Source organism: Myxine glutinosa, chromosome 12, assembly GCF_964187855.1.
Source record: "Myxine glutinosa chromosome 12, kmMyxGlut1.1, whole genome shotgun sequence".
NCBI lineage: Eukaryota > Metazoa > Chordata > Myxini > Myxiniformes > Myxinidae > Myxine > Myxine glutinosa.
Genome location: NC_136272.1, coordinates 98,182,570 through 98,202,095, shown reverse-complemented (window position 1 = coordinate 98,202,095; position 19,526 = coordinate 98,182,570). Strand labels below are relative to the sequence as shown.

The 19,526-nt window shown below is 47.2% G+C and overlaps 1 protein-coding gene across 7 annotated transcripts in view; it reads left to right on the top strand.

Moving 5' to 3' along the window:
• Positions 1 to 19,526, top strand: part of THOC2 (THO complex subunit 2) — a 131,224-nt gene that overhangs the window by 52,552 nt on the left and 59,146 nt on the right. For all 7 annotated transcript variants that reach the window (XM_068132157.2, XM_068132158.2, XM_068132159.2 and 4 more), the window contains exons 6-10: positions 7,193 to 7,314; positions 7,463 to 7,596; positions 7,747 to 7,916; positions 18,242 to 18,334; positions 18,426 to 18,587. In XM_068132157.2, the coding sequence (XP_067988258.2) occupies positions 7,193 to 7,314; positions 7,463 to 7,596; positions 7,747 to 7,916; positions 18,242 to 18,334; positions 18,426 to 18,587 (681 nt within the window). The remainder of the gene's footprint in view (positions 1 to 7,192; positions 7,315 to 7,462; positions 7,597 to 7,746; positions 7,917 to 18,241; positions 18,335 to 18,425; positions 18,588 to 19,526) is intronic.

Here is a 19,526-nt window from a genome sequence, read left to right as displayed (position 1 = left end):
AGTCGAGGCTGGGCATGCCCGGGCGCTCTGGACGAGCACTGGAAAGGCGATAGCGGGCATGCCCAGACGCTCTGGGCGAGCCCTGGAAAGGCGAAAGCGGGCATGCCCGGACGTTCTGGGCGAGCCCTGGAAAGGCGATAGCGGGCATGCCCGGATGCTCTGGGCGAGCCCTGGAAAGGCGAGAGCGGGCATGCCTGGGAAAGACGAGACCGGGCGTGCCCGGGAGGTTCGGGCGTGCCCGGGAACAGTGAGTCCGGGCATGCCCGGGAGAGGCGCGTCTGGCCGTGTTCTGGCCGGTGCAAGGCGATTGTGTGCATCCAGCGGTAACCGCTACACATACATATATATATATATATATATATATATATATATATATATATATATATATATATATATATATATATATATATATATACTAGCAGAGGTACCCGGCTTTGCACGGGAGTGGGAGGAGGAGGGGAGGGGGAAGAGGAGGGGAGGGGAACGGGGGGGGAGGGGGGAGGGGGAAGCGGGGGAGGAGGAGGGGAGGGGGAAGAGGAGGGGAGGGGAATGGGGGGGGAGGGGGAAGGTGGGGGAGGGGGGAGGGGAAGGGGGGAGGGAAGGGTGCGGGGGTGCCCAGGGGAAGAAGGGCCCCTCCCCTCCCCCTCCCCCCCTTTCCCCTCCCCCCCTCCCCTCCCCCTTCCCCCCCCTCCCCTCTCCCCCTTCCCCCTCCCCTCCCCCCTCCCATCCCCTTCCCCCTCGTTCCCCTCCCCTTCTCTTCCCCCTCCCCTCCTCCTCCCCCTTCACACCAGGGGGGTTGACTCAGCCTGTCATCCCACCGAGGTCGGAAGTCGGAACTCATTGTCGTCAAATAAATGTAGCCTGTATGTTTCACTCTTGCCAGGCATGCTTCACGGAAGGACAATTCTTGACCATCTACACTTCTCAGGGCATTGAAGGAAGTGGGACCACATATGTCAGTCAGAAGGAGGCGAACGTAGTAGCAGTCGCCTTGCCGTGGACTGATGCTGTACATGCGGCCAATAGCTGAAACTTCGTGGACAGTAAAATCTCCTCTAACAACCACGCCTCCTTGCTTGCGCCTGGTCCACTTCTTGCTTGACTTATCCCAGGTGTAGTACTGTGGCACCTCATGGTACTTGAGTGTCTTGGCGAAATCATCATGGCTGCAGAGATCAAAGAAAGCAGTGAGTGTGGTGGCTGGCGGTGGTCTCTGTGCCCTTTCCAGGGCATTTTCAGCATTAAAGTAGACTCTCTGACCATTCTCTAGGTGCACGGCAAGTCCCACAACAGGGGGAAAGTGCTGAGATATGGGGTGCTCCAGGATCCTCCATACTGCCTCACTGCTACCCACATAGCGAGCATTCTGGAACTGAGTGACTTCGTCCACTGGACAGTCTCCAGCCCCGATGCGCTGCAGTTGAAAGACAGCCTGGTCAGTCCCCTTGGTCACATACTTGGTTATGTACTTGATGCTACTAATGCTGGAGCATATCTCAACATTGATGTGGCTGTTGAATTGGCGGAGGAGGAATGGGTTGTATGGTACCACCCACTGGTTGCTGACCACTTGCTCCAATTGTCTTCCCAGCTGGTGCATGTTGATCTCCCCAATGTGACCACCATCCTCTGGCTTGAGACGCCGATACTTGGGGTAGCAGTCATTTCCTTGCTCTGTGCTCTGCAAGAATGGCTTTGGAAAATCCTTGGCGCACTTGCGGTCCCTCATGCAAGGACTGTTCTGATTGAGATGTCCACATGGGCCATGGATCATATGAGCCATGACCATCTTGTGCAGTTCCGGATCTATCTCCTTGTCGGGAATCTCAGCACTGATCACCAGGTCAATGTCATCAGGTCTGACCTTGCTCTCGGGAGCAAGCCACAGAAGGATATGTGCATGAGGGAGACCACGCTTCTGGTACTCAATGGTGTACAGGAAGGCTTGCATCTTGCCGAAAGCTCCACGTTTGAGTAGTTCCATGAGCTTCTTTTGCTTTTGACGAAAGACCCGAGCTATGATGTCAGGGCGGTTTTGTGCCTCTTGTCCTGGCTGCAGGTTTTCCTGAATTTCAGTCCATTTGGGGTTGGTGGTCATGATGAAGAAGTCAGGCTTTCCAAAACGGCGGACATAGGCCATGGCATCGCTCTGTTTTTCATGCATCCAGCGGGGGCCACCAGTGTATGTTGCTGGGAGTACAACGCTTTGTCCCACATTGTGTGGATCTCCATCACCAGCAAACAGGCTGTCACGCAGGCTCACATAGTCATCAGCGCGCAAGGTCTTCTGCTCACGACGGATCCAGCCCAATCTCTCAGTTTCTATCTTGCAGTACATGTCCACCAGAAATTGCTGAAAGAGGCGTCCCATTTGCAGTAGGTGGTTGCCCTCTCTTACCATGAGGTGGTAGCTGTAGTATTGAAGCTGGCTGACCTTGCGCCCTCCATCCTGTCCTGCAGCAGTTCGGGCCTGTAGATACACACTGTATCCGTCTGTGCCATACGGGAAGATGATTGGGTACTGGAGTGAATCATAGGATGCATGCAGCTCGCTGATCCTCTTGAGTTCACCATCTCGAAGCCTGAGGACTATGTCTCGGGGATTTGTAGGCTCATTGTCCATCAGGATGGCCACTTCTGGTGCTGACTGGGCATTGTAGCGACGGGCATGCTCTCCGTGTGGCCTCTTGTCCTCCCTGATGATGATCTGCCTCTCTTCATTGTTGCTTCCCTCAGCAAGAACATCATGAGCTGTCTTGAGTTGTCGGATCAGGTGATTGTTGTCATGAAACCAGATGGTAAGATTCCTAAGAATATGTGGATTAAGGCTGCTGTGGTTCCTGGCTGTCAGTTCATCAGCATGAGAGTCCAGGAAGTAGACTTGTAGGAACTTAGGCTGACCCTCCTCAGGTGGTAGCAAGGAACCAATGCGATGAAAGGCCTGGCCCTGAATGCGGAAGCTGGGGTTCCAACCCTGGACTGCTGCGTCTTTGTGACCAAAGCTTGTCATCGCAAATGATCCATTGTACCTTCTGATGTTGGCAAGGAAGTGCCTGCTGGTGGCATCTGTACCAGAGATGAGCTCATTGAGAAATGGTGGTAGGGCTGGGTAAGGGGTAAGGATGACTTTGCCATCACTGCAGCACACCCCTTTTGTCTCTCCATTAAACTTCATAGCTGCACAATGCCTGCACTTGTCGTTCATTTGTCCAACATTTGCAAAATTCACTGGGTTACCGCGGTCATAGGTGGTGAAGGCCATGCTATTGGAGTGACGGTGTTGCTCGACGGTCTCACTGGCTCGTGCTTGTGAAGTCTGTAGAGCTGCGGCGTTGCGACGGCGATTTGCATCAAGTCGTACTTGCCGTTGCTCTGGCTGTTCTGCTTCCCGCGCAGCACGGAATCTTTTGGCGGCAGCCGTATTGCGTCCGAGAGCTGGCCTCTTTCTTGGCATATCTGAAGTGAACAATAACCATAAATGTTAAATTTAACTGCCTTAAGTTAAGCAGAGATTATAGCAACAATAGTTCAGCGGCGTAGTAAAAAAAAAAATGCGCAAGTCAAAACTGGGCGTAGTGGAGAGTGTATGCGGGCTGGCAGACGTTATCGGGATACATAATTCTAAAAATTATGATTATTGTGAACACTGGTAGGCGGGCTAGTAGACGGTAGTGGGGTTGGGTGGTTTAATTGACAATGTAAAATTGCGGCTTGTTAAATGATGCAAATTTACAAAAACTTGAACACTTAACATATTTTGTAAGTTAATATTGTTAACTCACCTGTTACCGGTGTTGTAGGTGGCCTGGTAGACGGTAGTGGGGTTGCCGGCGGGCTGGTTAATGGAAGTGGGGTTGCAGGCGGTCCGGTAGACGGTAGTGGTGTTGTAGACGGTAGACGTTAGTCTGTGGTTAACGTTCCGAAATACGCTAATTACGCTAACAGAAGCGCTGGAGGGAGCACTGCGCTCCCTCCCTTAGATTCCCTCCCTCTTCTGCTAGCGCTAATTACGCGTAACACACTAATTTTAAAACCCGAAGTTTTTTTAATTTTAAGGTGTGCTGTAGTCAGAAGCGCTAGAAGCGCTGCGCTCCCTCCCTTCGAATCCCTCTCTCTTCTGCCGCTTCTGCGCCGGCAATGCTTCTGCTACGCTAATTTTAAAACCCGAAATTTTTTAAATGTTTATGTCTCCGTGACATTCCTGGGACCATCCCGAGTCGAACAGTACTTTCCGCTCGCAAATCCGTCCACGGGTTCTCGAGATCTTAGAGATTGTAGACCCGAAGTTTTTTTAATTTTAAGGTGTGCTGTAGTCAGAAGCGCTAGAAGCGCTGCGCTCCCTCCCTTCGAATCCCTCTCTCTTCTGCTAGTGCTAATAATACGCTAATTTTAAAACCCGAAATTTTTTAAATGTTTATGTCTCCGTGACATTCCTGGGACCATCCCGAGTCGAACAGTACTTTCCGCTCGCAAATCCGTCCACGGGTTCTCGAGATCTTAGAGATCATAGATAGAGGCCAACTCTACTTTATATATATAGATATATATAGTTACGGCCCGGGGTTCAGGTTTATAACAGAGTGGTTAACCTCCGTTCTCTCCCGAACTAACCGGACCTGCGGTTGCCGCTCACGAATAACTCCGTGCTTAGCAATAACCCACCGCCCTTTCCCGTTGTCGCCACAGAGCAGTACGAACAGTTAATGATGATCCCAGCACGGACAGGCAGAGTGAGGTCGATCGTTAGCACGGCAGAGTGACCCAGGCCAAGAGAGGAGCACACATGCTAGGTCAACAATCCAGGCCCCAAGAGTGGAGCACACGTGCTCAGTGAACCCATCAGAGTGAGACAGGCCCAGAGTCGACAACGATACAGGCCCAGAGTGTAGCAATCTTGCAGACATGTTGTGAGTGCACAAGAGACAGGCCCAGAGTGGAATAATGCAGGTGGAGAGGCCTGTGAGAGGGAGACATGCCAAGAGCAAAATGTCCACGTGCTCAGTGAACCCAGCAGAGTAAGACAGGCCCGGAGTCGACAACGGGGCAGGCCCAGAGTGGAATAATGCAGGTGTGGAGGCCTGCGAGAAGGGGGGGGGGGGGGGGGAGTGGGGGAAGGGCCACGAGCGCTTACCTGCACGGGTCCACCGGATGTCTTCGAACCTGCGATAATTAATTCCAAGCCGACAGATTTAAAATGTACAAAAATGATACAGGCTTTATTGAAGAAGTGCCGGTAACAAAGGAATGCACGCTAAAATTAGGATTTCTAAAAGGCAGATGAAAGCCCGTTGGGAATTTGCAAAAAAGCACCGAAAGGACTCTCAGACTGTGAGAAACAAGATTATTGGGCTTTCAAGCCCTGGTGTTGGCTTAGCGGTTAGGGCACAGGCTTGGGATCCTAGGGTCCTGGGTTCGAATCCCGGTTGATCGCTGAATTAACGCCAGGGGGGTTGACTCAGCCTGTCATCCTTCCGAGGTGGGCAAATTGAGTACCAGCTTGCTGGGATGAATGATCCCGGTGTGTATCCCGGTTTAGAATAGGTACACCGTATCCCTGCGCATCGAAAGAGCGTGACCAAGGGTTGGCGTCAGGAAGGGCATCCGGCCATAAAAACATTGCCTCAAACAGGGAACCATGATTGTCATGGGGCCCGCAAGGCTTACCCCCGCTCTAGCAGGGAAAATGGCCTTAAAACGATCATTCATTCATTCATGTGTCTTTCACTGAGGAGAGGATTCTGTCTGGCCACTCTGCCATAAAGCCCAGATCGGTGGAGTGTTGCAGTGTTGCAGTGATGGTTGTCCTTCTGGAAGTTTCTCCCATCTCCACACAGGATCTCTGGAGCTCAGCCAGAGTGACCATCGGGTTCTTGGTCACCTCTCTTACCAAGGCCCTTCTCCCCCGATTGCTCAGTTTGGCTGGGCGGCCAGCTCTAGGAAGAGTCCTGGTTGTTCCAAATTTCTTCCATTTAAGAATTATGGAGGCCAATGTGCTCTTGGGAACCTTCAATGCAGCAGAGATTTTCTTTTGTAGGCTTCCCCAACTCTATGCCTCGACACAATCCTGTCTCTGAGCTCTGCAGGCAGTTCCTTCGACCTCATGGCTTGGTTTTTGCTCTGATATGCATTGTCAGCTGTGAGACCTCATATAGACAGGTGTGTGCCTTTCCAAATCATGTCCAATCAATTGAATTTACCACAGGTGGACTCCAATCAAGGTGTAGAAACATCTCAAAGATGATCAAGAGAAATTGGAGGCACGTGAGCTAAATTTCAAGTGTCATAGCAAAGGGTCTGAATACTTGTGTCAATGTGATATTTCAGTTTTTTCTTTTTAATAAATTTGCAAAACTTTCTAAAATCCTGTTTTCTCTTTGTCATTATGGGGTATTGAGTGTAGATTGATGAGGGAAAAAATGAATATAAACGATTTCAGCAGAAGGCTGCAACATAACAAAATGTGAAAAAAGTGAAGGGGTCTGAATACTTTCTGAATGCACTGTATGTATATATATATATATATATGGATATGTGTGTATATATATATGTATATGGATATATATACATAGATATGTATGTATATATGTATATATATGTATGTATTATATTATATAAATGTTATACAGCAATTTTTTTATTTTTTTATTTATTGTTTTTTGCATGGTTTTTTTTGGAGGGGGGAAGTGCAGACGGTTGTAGGGTGAGAAATGAACAAACGCAGACAGCGCATCCACCTTTTGCCGAGGCCCTCAGAAAGAGATCACAATTACTGATCCATAACCGAGATACCCACCATTCCTGCCAATGTCCACATACCCTTCTACCGCCGATGCTTGTCGGTCATTGATCATTATATTTTGAGCTAAGTGCCATTCAGGATATACAATTTTCACTGTAAGAGTCCCTTTAGTATGAGCAGTGTGGGAATTTTTCGAAGTAATGTAATGTGAGTATGACATGCATGCTGAGGTTGTTAAGTTTACACAGAAACGCCTTAGAAAAATCCTTTAATACTGTATGTATTCCAGATGATGAGGCTTGTAATTTGTGTTGTTAAATCTTCTGCCCTTTGAATTTCTATTGCATCGCTCGCGAAGCAACCTCTCATCTCCTCTTCTCCCCCGTCTTGAAAGCACACGGGGCATCGTTTTGGTTTCTTAACATTCAGACTTCCCATTTTCCTTTCACACAGCATTTGGCCTCCGAGGTTCTGCTGAAAGAACGTTTAGACTCTGACACCTTGGAAACCCTGGGTCTGATCAAACAGGCCTCACAGTTCAACCAGAAATCCGTGAAGATCAAAACCAAACTGTTGTACGTTTTGAATTCAAAATGCATCTTTTTTTCTTTTTTTAAATTTATTAATTTTTCTTGGCTTCTTCTGAAATTTCACTGCATGATTCTTATCTCACATTTAAAAATTGCCAAACGTTTTAGCTGATCATTGTCCATTCTCACACAGCTACAAGCAACAGAAATTCAACCTTCTTCGAGAGGAGAATGAGGGTTATGCCAAGCTCATCACAGAGCTCTGCCAAGATCTCTGTGGAGGCATTTCTAGTGACGTCGTGTTGGAAAACATCAAGTCTTTGATTGGTGAGCAAACATCCTCAATTTCACACTCACGTCGGCTTCCGTTTGGTCTTTGCATGGTTCATTCGAGCTTCAGTTCAATACATTTGACTTTAAACTCCCGATAGCTTTGATGCACATGCTCATCCACGCTTCTGTCAAATATCTGTTCAGGTTGCTTCAACCTCGACCCAAACCGGGTGTTGGATGTGATACTGGAGGCGTTTGAGTGCCGACCCGAACATGCCCAGGACTTCTACCTGCCCCTGCTCGAGTCAAACATGTATATGTGTGAACCACAGACACTTTGCCACATTCTGGGCTTCAAGTTCCGTTACTATCGTGTACGTACCAATCAGCTTTTCATAACGTATTGCTTCCTGTTCCCCCTATCTCTCATATTACAGCATATGGTTCTCCTCTTCCTCCTCCTACACATATACGCCACCAGCCATCCAACCCACCACCTCGCATTGTCGTTTCTATATATCGGCGAAAGGACTTTTTCAATTTTGCAATCATAATGAGATTTAAAAAAAAAAACATTTTCTTTTTGTATACATAATCGAGGCTCGTGAAAGAGCTAACATCTATCACACAAACAAATCAAACAGACAAAGAACCAAAGAACCAAAGTATATAAAAAGGGGAGCGGTAGACAAGATGGGGAGAGAAGGGGAAGCACATAAACAACATTTGTGAGGGACATCGGGAATGTGTGGGAGGGAGGCGGCGTGGGAAGGGGGGGGGGGGGGAGTGGGAGAAGTATTAACACAAGGACACCAAGGACATCCAGGAAATAAGTTGGTATTTCAAAAAAGAGGATTTGGGGTGAAATTAGCAGGGGTAGAAAAGATCAAGGTTTTGGATGGGGGAAGAGAAGAGATTGTGGTGAACAGCTGTTTTAAAGACCTGGAGGGAGGAGTAGGATTGAAGGGAGTGGGAGAGTTTGTTCTAGAGGCGGGAGAAAAGAGGAGTGAAGGTGAGCAGAGAGTCTTGATTTTGGCAGTTTAACCATAGGGTTGCAGGCAGATCTTGTGTGACCTTTAGGAATATTTGGGGGACAGAGCCCAGAGAGAGCTGGAGGAGCAAGGCCGGAGAGGAGTCGGTCGAAGACAGAAAGACCACCAACCTGCCTGCGGTGAGTAAGTGAAAGGCCCTCGGAGGTAGCTTCATCACGGGAGATTCCAATGATTCTGAACGCTTTGGTTTCAACAGCATGAAGACGAGCTAGGTGTGAGGCAGGAGCACCAGCCCAGAGGGGAGAGCAGTATTCCATTGAGCTGCGGATGAAAGCCTTGTATGTAGTGAGGAGCTCAGACGTACCAAGGAAGGACGGAGGATGCCCAGTCAGTGACTGGCTTAGGAGGCCAGATTGGAAATGTGGTTTTCCCAGGAAAGATCATGGCAGATAGTGAGACCCAAAAGCTTGAGTGACAGAACTTCTTGGAGAGGATTATTCAGAAAGTGGATGGGAGGGTTGTCCAGTCGGTCTTTTCGGAGAGACATCGTAAGAGTGTGAGATTTGTCAGGATTGAAAGACATGTTCCACTTGTTTGCCCAGTCTGTGATTTTGTCCAGGTCTGCAGAGAGTGAGGAGGCAGCAGACTGCCGATCTGAGGGATGAAGAATGGAGCGACAGAGAGTAGAGTCATCAGCAAAGAGATACAGAGGATTTTCAAGAGAGTCAGAGAGATCATTGATGAAGACCAGAAAAAGCACAGGGCCCAGAACACTGCCTTGTGGAACTCCAGCCTGAACAGGAAGAGCAGATGAGAGAAACCCATTCAGGGCCACACGTTGACCGACTAGAGAGGAAGTCCGCCAGCCATGTGTGGAGATTTCCATGGATACCAAAGGAGGAGAGTTTGGTGAGCAGAGCGGGGTGCCAGACCATATCGAAGGCATGTGATATGTCGAGGTAGACGGCTCTAATTTCCTGTTTGGCATTGAGGACCTCCATCCATTGTTGAGACAGCAGAAGCAGCATGTCCAGAGTAGAGTGACCTGGTCTGAAACCAAATTGATGATCAGAGATCAAGCCATTGGAGAAGAGGAAAGATTTCATATCTGAAGCAATGATGGATTCCATGACTTTGCTGATAATTGGGAGAAGGCTGATTGGTCTGTAGTTGCTAGGATCTCTTTTGGCACATTTTTTGTGCAAAGCGGTGATGTTGGCTGATTTCCAAGCAGATGGCAGTTGACCTTGAGCAAAAGAGAGGGTGAAGAGAACAGAGAGAGGGAGTGAAAGAGCGGAAGAACAGGATTTTAGGACCCGTGGGCTGATGCCGTCAGGTCCAGTTGCAGAATCAGAGTTGAGGGTTGACAGAAACCTTTCCACCTTGTCAGGAGGAAAGGACACAGAGTCCAGGAGCAGCTGGGTACGACTGGGTACCGTGGGTACAGAGAGGGATGGGTTTGGGACACAAGATTTAGAGGCAAACACAGTTGAGGCATTCAGCTTTTTCACGTGCAGAGTCAGCTGTGTTGCCGTTTGAGGTAAGGGAGGTGATGGAGGGGGAACAAACACCAGAAACAGATTTGACCAGACGCCACCAGGATTTGGAGGAGGGAGACAGATAAGAGAGTTCGGTCTTGAGAACGGAGAGATATTGTTTCCTGGCTCTCCTGAGGGTGGACACACACTTGTTTCGGGCTTTGTGAAAGGAAATAAGATTTCCTTCCGTTGGATTTGCTTTCCAGGAGACGAAGGCAAGTTGTTTCTGGGCAACAGCCTCACCACAAGATTCCGTGTACCATGGACGGGAGGAAGGATATGACAACTGAAGACGAGATGGGATAAATCTGTACATGAGAGAGAGAGCAATTTACTTTGGAAGGATTTCCAGGATGAGTTGATGTCAGAGGTGGTAGAGATGGGAGACCAGTCCAGATGATTCTCAGAATAGCTCTGAGAAATGGAAGGATGGGGCAGACAAAAAGATTGATGGTGATTGGGTGAGGCACAATGAGGTGTTATTTGAGGAGGGGGAAGAGCGAAGCAGGAGGTTGGGGGAGATGGAGGTGAGAGTTGGAAGGGGGAAGAAGCGGGGAGGACGGTTTGAGGAGCAGGGAAATGGAGAAGGGTGGGGACATGGAGAAGAAATGAGGGTGGGGAGATTTGAAGGGGAGGGGTGAGGGGGGAGTTTATGAGGGGAGGGGTTAGGGAGGGAAGGGACAAGGGGAGGGATTTGAAAGGGATGGGAGATGGGGGAGATTTGGAGGTGAGGGGGGAGTCGAGGAGGGGAGGATTGAGGGGGTGTCTAGGAGGGGAGGGGTGAGGGGGGAGTTTAGGAGGGAAGGGACAAGGGGGGAGATTTGAAAGGGATGGGTGATGGGGAGGATTTGGAGGGGAGGGGCATGGGGTGAAGATTTGAAAGGGATGGGTGATGGGGAAGATTTGGAGGGGAGGAGTGATGGGGAAGTTTTGGAGGGGAGGGGTGATGGGGAAGTTTTGGAGGGGAGGGGTGAGATTGGATTTTGGAAAGTGTCCGATTAATGGGAAACGAACAATTATTGCAAAATGAGTTTCTTGTGACCTTCGAGTTAAAAATACGTTTAAGGATGCTGGATGGGGGGTGGAGTGCAGGTGAGTTTAGGGAATGTAGAAAAGAGGCACTGCAAGAGATGGAATTTTTTGGGGGGATGAATAGATTTGGTGAGCAAGTTGAAAGCAACCTTTTAAAGAAGAAGAAGAAAAAGGTGTTATAATATATGAGAGAATACAGTACTTCAGGGGAAAGTTTAAACATTTTTTAATTGAGCAGTGAAAACTATCTGGGGAAATGGGGGAGAAACACGTGGTCGAAGAACGAACGAACGAATAAGAACAACGAATGAACGAATAAGAACAGAGAAGGAAATGTTTTTTTGGGGTTTTTTTTTTTTGAGGTGAGATTTTAAACAAGGAAGAAGGCTATGGGTGAAAACACTGGGAAAACTGAGAGAACGAAAGTTATTGGAGCACAAAAGACGGACCGCTGAGAGAAAAACAAAGCCTCAAGGTCGGACATGGTAGCCTACAAGTACAAGGCCTCAAAAGACACGACACGAATTAACACGATTTTCTATACAGGTATGAAAGATTTACACCGAGAATCTTCCAAGGGACACACTTTAGGTACACACACCATAAAATAAATACAGTTTTAACGAAAATACAAATGGGAACAATGACAACTTCGATTTCAATGGAGAGCGTGGACAGCTGCAAATAAACGAAACCTCGCCGGCAAGACCGGAAATTTTTGATTATTATTTTTGAAATTCTGAAACAGATTTAATTTGTGCTTATTTGGTGAATTTGGGGATTTTTTTGCAAAGAAAGATAAAAAGATGCTATGCAAATTTATACTGACTCTCGAGCCATTTTATCATGTGTGTGACAAAGGAGGTCATTGGATGACTTGTAAACTGCAAATTTTATTTCTCACATCACCTGAATAATTAGTTTAGTATTTGGGTTGAACTATTTTGGATGGTGCTCCCTTTTCATAGGTGGCATTTCAGTGCCCACCCCCAAGTTGCCCTGAGGGCATTAAGAGATAACGACAAAATGTGGAGTAGCATCATGTGTACTCCACACCATGTGGGGCAAGCAGATTATCTCCGGCATGAAGATCATTCGTGAGCCAACTGGGGATTTTACTGGCAATCGGAAAGCAACATAGTGATTCTCCTCAGACGAGCTCGCTTTTTAGAAGCTTAGAATCCAAATTCTTCGGACTGCGAACTTAAGCCAGATTTAACCTTATAACCTCTTGACTGCTGTCCAATTAACTCATCTGTCGGCCGTCTCCACCGTTCCGACATTTCAAACGAAAATGTGATGCTCTGATTGCATGCAGTTTGTGTTGTTGTCTATTACTAAAATAAGCGTCCGTCCATCTGTCTGTCCATCGTGTCCTTTTAAGCATAAAGTTGCCTGTTGTAAAAGTTCGTCTTAACGGCATTGAAGAAGAGGAAGTGGGATTAGGAGCCTAATACAGTGATCCCAACAGTAACGTTTTTATTATTCCACGAGAGCAGGAACCCTTTAGAATAACACGTGATGGACATGGAAGAACCACACAGAGTATGAAGAGTATAAACTAATCCTTATCAAAGCAATAAAAAGATGTATAAAAGTACATGGAAGGTGCACATGAACAACAACCACAGACCTGATGACAGCAGCAACACACCTCAATATCAGCAGCAACATACCTCAGCAATACAACAACAACATGCATTTTAAGGCCATTTTCCCTGCTAGAGCGGGGGTTAGCCTTGCGGTCCCCATGACAATCTTCTCCATCTTGCCCTATTTTCTGCATCTCTCCTTATTAACCCCCTTGCCCGCATTTCTTCTTCCACCATTTTTAGCCAAGTCTTTCTCGGTCTTCCCTGTCCTCTACTTCCTTCTACATTCATTTCCATCACTTCTCAACCAGTCAGTTTCATCCTTCCTCAACACATGACCAAACCATCTCAACCTGTTCCTCTTCACAGCATCAATCACAGGCTCTATTCCCATCATTTTTCGCAATTCATCATTTGTCTTCCTCTCTCTCAACGATACTCCGCACATCCATCGAACCATTCGCATTTACACCCTTTCCAACCTTCGTTGCTGCTCTACGTTCATTACCCATGTCTCGCTCCCATAAATCATAACACTTCTCACACATGCAGCATACACCTTTCCCTTCAGCTTCAACGACACTCCCCTCCTCATCAGCACGTCACTCAGTTCCCGAAACTTCTTCCATGCACATCTCACTCCAGCAACCGTTGCCGAGTCTGATCCACCTTCTCCATTCAGCATGTCTCCGAGGTAGCAAAATGTTTTCACACCTTCCAGCTTCACGCTGTCTCCAAGATCCAACTCAACATTTCCTCCATCTGCAGCTCCCTCTGTGCACACCTTACATTTGAATGTAGCTGCCACACTGGTTAATGACCCCCTCAGACCACTACATCAGACCATTCAGACTGGTCAGACTCAGACCACTATTAATGACCCCCATTTGACATCCAGCTTTTCATCTCCACCAAGTCCGTCTCCACCGACACCCACTCTATCCTGACAAACTGCATCACTGAAATAAAATCCTGGCTTCAAATCAACTTCCTCAAGCTTAACTGTGATAAATCTGAAATAATCATCATTGGCCCAAAAACGCTCACAAAATCCACCCATAACTTTGCCCTCAACATCGACGGTATCCCAGTATCCACCTCCCCTCACATCCGGAATCTTGGCGTCATCTTTGACCAAACCCTTTCCTTCGACAAATACACTAAACAGATCACAAAGTCAGCCTTCTTTCACCTGAAAAACATTGCCCGTCTCCGCTCATCCCTCTCCTCCACGGCTGCAGAAACCCTCATCCACGCCTTCATCACCTCCCGTCTGGACTACTGCAATAGCCTCCTCTATGGTTCACCCTCAAAAATCACCAATAAACTCCAATACATTCAGAACTCCGCTGCCCGTCTACTCACTCATTCCCGGACCCGTGACCACATCACCCCCGTCCTTTACAAGCTTCACTGGCTCCCCATCCCCCAGAGAATCCAGTACAAAATCCTCCTCTTGACATACAAAGCCCTCCATAACCTGGCCCCATCCTACCTGGCTGACCTCCTCTCCAGACACACTCCCACCCGCAACCTCCGCTCTGCTGGTACCAACCTCCTGACCCCCTCCATCCGGACCAAATTCAGATCCTGGGGGGACAGGGCCTTCTCCATCGCTGCTCCCACCCTCTGGAACTCACTACCTCACACCATCAGAGACTCCTCCTCACTCACCACATTCAAAACATCACTAAAGACCCACCTGTTCAACGCTGCATTCAACATTCAACCCACAGCATTTAACCCCTGACTATCTCTTCTCCTTCTCCCTCCTTTTGCTTTAAATATTTCCCTATTGATTCTTGTCTTGTCTTTTTGATTCTTGTCTTATATATATGCCGTATATCGCTGCTGTTTGTTTTCTTGATTCTTGTCTTTTTGCAATTGTTGTTTTCATGTATTGTTATGCATTATGTTTTCCACTCTGTCAAAGCGCCTTTGGGCTTCTGGAAAAGCGCTATACAAAATAAATGAATTATTATTATTATTATTATTTTTGATGAACCCACTCAGCGCACATTGTACATTGAATGGAGTTCACTCCGACACCCTTCCTGCACACAGCACAGGGCCACTTCCCAGTTCTTTCCACCTCACCACATGCTTTACCACTTGCCATCACCTTCGTCTTTCCGATATTCACCTTCAGACCTTTTGTCTCCATACATTCCTTCCACTTGTTCATCTTTTCCTTCAGTCCATCCATACTTTCCGCAATCAACACCAGATCATCTGCATACAACAACTCCCATGGTAAACCCTCCTTTACGTTCTGAGCCAGCACCTCCATCACAGCTACAAATAGTAGTGGACTTAGTACCGACCCCTGATGTACTCCCGCCTTCACCTCAAACTCACCACTGTTCCCGTCCTTCGTCCTTACAGCTGTGCGCGCTCTTTTGTACATTGCCATCACTACTCTGATCAACCATTCCTCCACTCCTCACTTCCTCATTGCCCATGTCAATACCTTGCGTGGAACCCTATCCCATGCTTTCTCCAGATCAACAAACGCAAGAAACAACTTCTTCCTCTTCTCCATGTACTTCTCCTGCAACTGCCTCACAATAAAAAGCGCGTCTGTCGTTCCTCTTCCTGGCATAAATCCAAACTGCATTTCGTCGATCTTCACTTTCTTCCTTATCCTCCTCTCCAACACCCTTTCCAATACCTTCATTCCATGCTCCAACAACTTTATCGCTCGGTACGAGCCACACTCTAGAGGGTCCACCTTTCCCCTTGTATAGAGGGACGAGGGTACTCGGTTCCCAATCCACTGGAATGCGGCCTTCTTTCACCGCCAGATTACAGATCTCTGTCATTCTCTTCACACCCCAACTTCCTGCTGCCTTCAACATATCTCCCACAACTCCTGTCGGCCCTCCCGCTTTTCTACTCTTCATTGCTTTTATCGCTTCCTCAACTTCCTTCTCAGTTATCTTCTCTGCTGGTCCTAAAACTGGGTTACTCTCTATGTTGCCATCCCATTCATTCTCTGTATTCAACAGCATTTCCATATATCTTTTCCATCTTCCTTTAATTCCATCTGGGTCCACAACGATTTGTCCCACTTCATCCTTCAAGCAACTCACCCCCATCACATCACACCTCTCTTTCGCTATCTGCTTTGCAATCCTGAATACTGCTCTCTGACCCTCTTCCGAATCCAAGCGTTCTCCGAACATTTTCCTACATGCCTCCTGCGCCTTTGCTACCTCTTTCTTTGCAGCCTTCTTGGCTGCCTTATAACTTTCATGCTCTGCTGTTTCTGCTCCTGTACCCTTCGCCTTCTGCCACTCCTTGAACTTCTTCCTCTTCTCGTCAATCCTCTTTCCAACGTCATCATCCCACCACCATGTTTCCGAGTGCCTCGGTGGTCCTTTTGTCCATCCACATACCTCACCAACGGCTCCCAACAGACGAGCTTTCATTGACATCCAACCACTTTCAAGCTCAACCACATCATCCTCTACCCTACTCAGCCTCTCTTTTAATGCCTCCCTTACTGTCATCTCTTTCAACCTCCACACCTTCATTCTCGGTTGGTACTTCTCCCGCCGAGCTCTCCTCGCACCTTCACCCTTATGTCGCAGACAACCAAGTGGTGCTGTGAAACAGCCTCCTCCCCCGGATCACCTTTGTGTCCCGGAGGTGCCCCCTATCTCGCCTACGCACCATCAGGTAGTCAACGGTTATCGTCGACCCACCTGACGTGTATGTAACAAGCTTATTATCCTCTTTCTGGAACTGAGTATTAAAAATCAACAAATCAGCTTCATCAGCAAACTCCAAAATCCTTTCACCTTCTCCATTTCTCACACCATATCCGTAACCCCCATGAACTCCCTCAAAACCATCCATACTCCTTCCCACATGTCCATTTAGGTCTCCTCCTACCACAACAACTTCCTCATCTTTCACGTTTTCCATCAGCTTCTCTATCGCACACCAGAACCTGTCCTTCTCTTCATCGATCCGACCAACCTGCGGAGCATATCCCGAGATGACTTTCACCAAGAGCTTTCCAATCATCATTTTCACCATCATCAACGTATCACTCACTCTAGTCACATTCACCACACTGTCTACAAACTCCTCAGAAAACAGGACACCAACACCATTCACACCCTCCAGGCACCCTTGCCACACAAACTTGTATTTCTGTCCCTGCCTACCCTTCACCATTCTCACACCACTTCCCTTCCATCTCGTCTCTTGCACACAACATATGTCCACTCTTCTTCTGACCAATACTTCCACCACTTCTCCTGATCTCCCTGTCATTGTCCCTACATTCCATGTCCCAAACCTCAGAAACCGATCTCCACTTCAGGCTGTACCCTGCCCATATGTAGTTGTAATTGTCATGGTTCTCTTTTTGAGGCAATGTTTTTATGGCCAGATGCCCTTCCTGACGCCAACCCTCTTAGTCGTCTCTTACGACACGCAGGGATACGGTGTACCTATTCTAATCCAGGGTACACACTGGGAAACGTTTAAAACATGGAAATTCGGGGGGGGGGGGGATCACGGCTGCGGGGGCCCCGTCAGCACCATGCCACGTTTGCCCGGTCAGCACCACACCCTTGGAAAGGACTTCGATGCACGGCGGCTCGGTCGGCCCAGAGCCTGGCGCGAAGTCCAAGGACATCAGCACGTCATCCGAAAACAGCTCCGGTTGGTGCGAACCACTCAGTCAATGGCGCGAACCAGGTCCCGACACGCCCTTGCTCGCTTGGCCCCGATGAAGGCCTCGCTGGGTGTTCTCCAAACTGGGGCAAAATCGCCCAAGCCGCGCTGGATTTCGGCAGTGGAAGCCTTGCTCGCTCGGCGCCGATGACCTCAGCAATACCAGCGCATATCTCCACCAGGCTGAACAGTTTGTTTTGTATCCCACTGATAGGCCAGATCTGGATCCAGATCTGAACCAAAATCGAATTGGCTTGTTCTTCTCACCTAAACAACTCATCCACCAAGTTTTGTCATAATCCATCTATAACTTTTGGAAATATGCTATATATCTTTATTGGCCCTATCTCGAAATGGTAAATAATCACTTTAAAGTTTTAGTATCTGCATCCAGATTGGGATCTTCACCAAAATGGAATTGATTTGTCCTTGTCACACACTCAAACCTGTCCACCAAGTTTGCCCGAATCCGTCCATAACGTTTTGAGATATCCTTCTCACAGACAGACAGACAAACAAACGGGCAAAAACAACCTCGTCCACCTTTGGTGGAGTAGGTAACAACACAATGCTGCAAAATGTCTTTTTTGTTTTTCACTTCATTTTACCTCATCATTGAGACTCACAGATAGATATGCAATGTGTTTGTGAAGTACAACATGCTGTATTTTGATTGAACCCATCGGCGAAGCAATAGGGAGGCACGGCTAGTAATTGTGAAACATTACAATGTTTGCTTTGAAAATCTGCCAGAAAATTCTAGGACTCCCAGCAACCTGTTGTGTTTAAACTATCCGGATATCTTTCTTTTTGATCATTGCTTGCTTATGATCATTCCTTTGTACCTATTTGCCAGGAGCCCGGAAGGGAAACCCCTACCTCTCTGTACAGAGTGACGGCCCTGCTGTTACAGCACCAGTTGATAGACCTTGAAGATCTATATGTGCACGTGAGTCATCTATCATTTATTGAGCATGCCCATGCTCCATTTTCTCTTCCTGCCTTATTTCATACCCTAACATGCTGCCGCTTGTCTACAGCTAATGCCTCCAGATTCCGAGATGATTGAACAGCATAAGCATGAGGTGTCAGACGCGCGGCAGTTGTTAAAGAAGATCAACTTGGTGGTCCTGTCTTCTGAAAAATCTGATGAGAAGGAGAAAGAGAGAGAAAAAGAAAGGGAGGAAGTGCCGAAAGATAAGGTACATTGACCGAAATGGGTTTTCACTTGCTCCATATTTTTATTGCTTGACGGTTATGAATGCACGAGTGAACATGAAAGCATTTCAAAACGCAAAGCCCATCCACATCCGCTTTGAACTCAATCGAAACTGGACTAAAACAACAGCTTTGAAAAGAAAATGTAAATTTCATTGACCAGTTTTCTCCATGTTCTCATAATAAAGGTTTGTTGAAAATTTGATGACAAAAACTCAATTGGTTAAAAAAAAGGCCTCTTATTTATAGGCCATTATTTTTGGTCTGGACAGTCATAATTATATAAATAATGAATTAATAAATATGAATAAAGTATGGCCTGGACAGACACTGAAGCTCAAATGGTAAATAAATAAACAGAGGCGATTAAAACAAGAATCTGGCAGTGGCAAATTGGCTAATAAGTCCTATTTCTGCTCCCTGTGACTTTGCCCTTTGATATTTTGACCCAATTATTAATTGGACTTCTCTGTATTCTCGTAATAAGAGTTTGTCGAAAGTTTTTGATGATAAAAGCTAAAATGGTTAAAGAAATGTTATTTCCTGGACACGTGTGCATACACATGTGCCCGCACTCACACACAAACACACGCACACACACACACACAAATGCAAAACTGTCTCCCGCGACAAGGGTGGACGGGCTTACGAATCGTGTTCTGTTCAGTATTCAATCTGCCTTCATCCTTATAATATACACACAACACAACATGCATCTGCCATCTGTATTCAATCTGCCATTTTCCCTGCTAGAGCAGGGGTTAGCCCAATTTTTATATAACCCTAAAAATTTTAAGTTTCATCCTTATAATATATAACCCTAAAATCATTTTAACTCCTAAATGTTTCTATCATCGTAATTGATACAACTAAATGTTTTGGGCAAGTTTATTGATTGTTTTTATGCCTCCGCCAACGAAGTC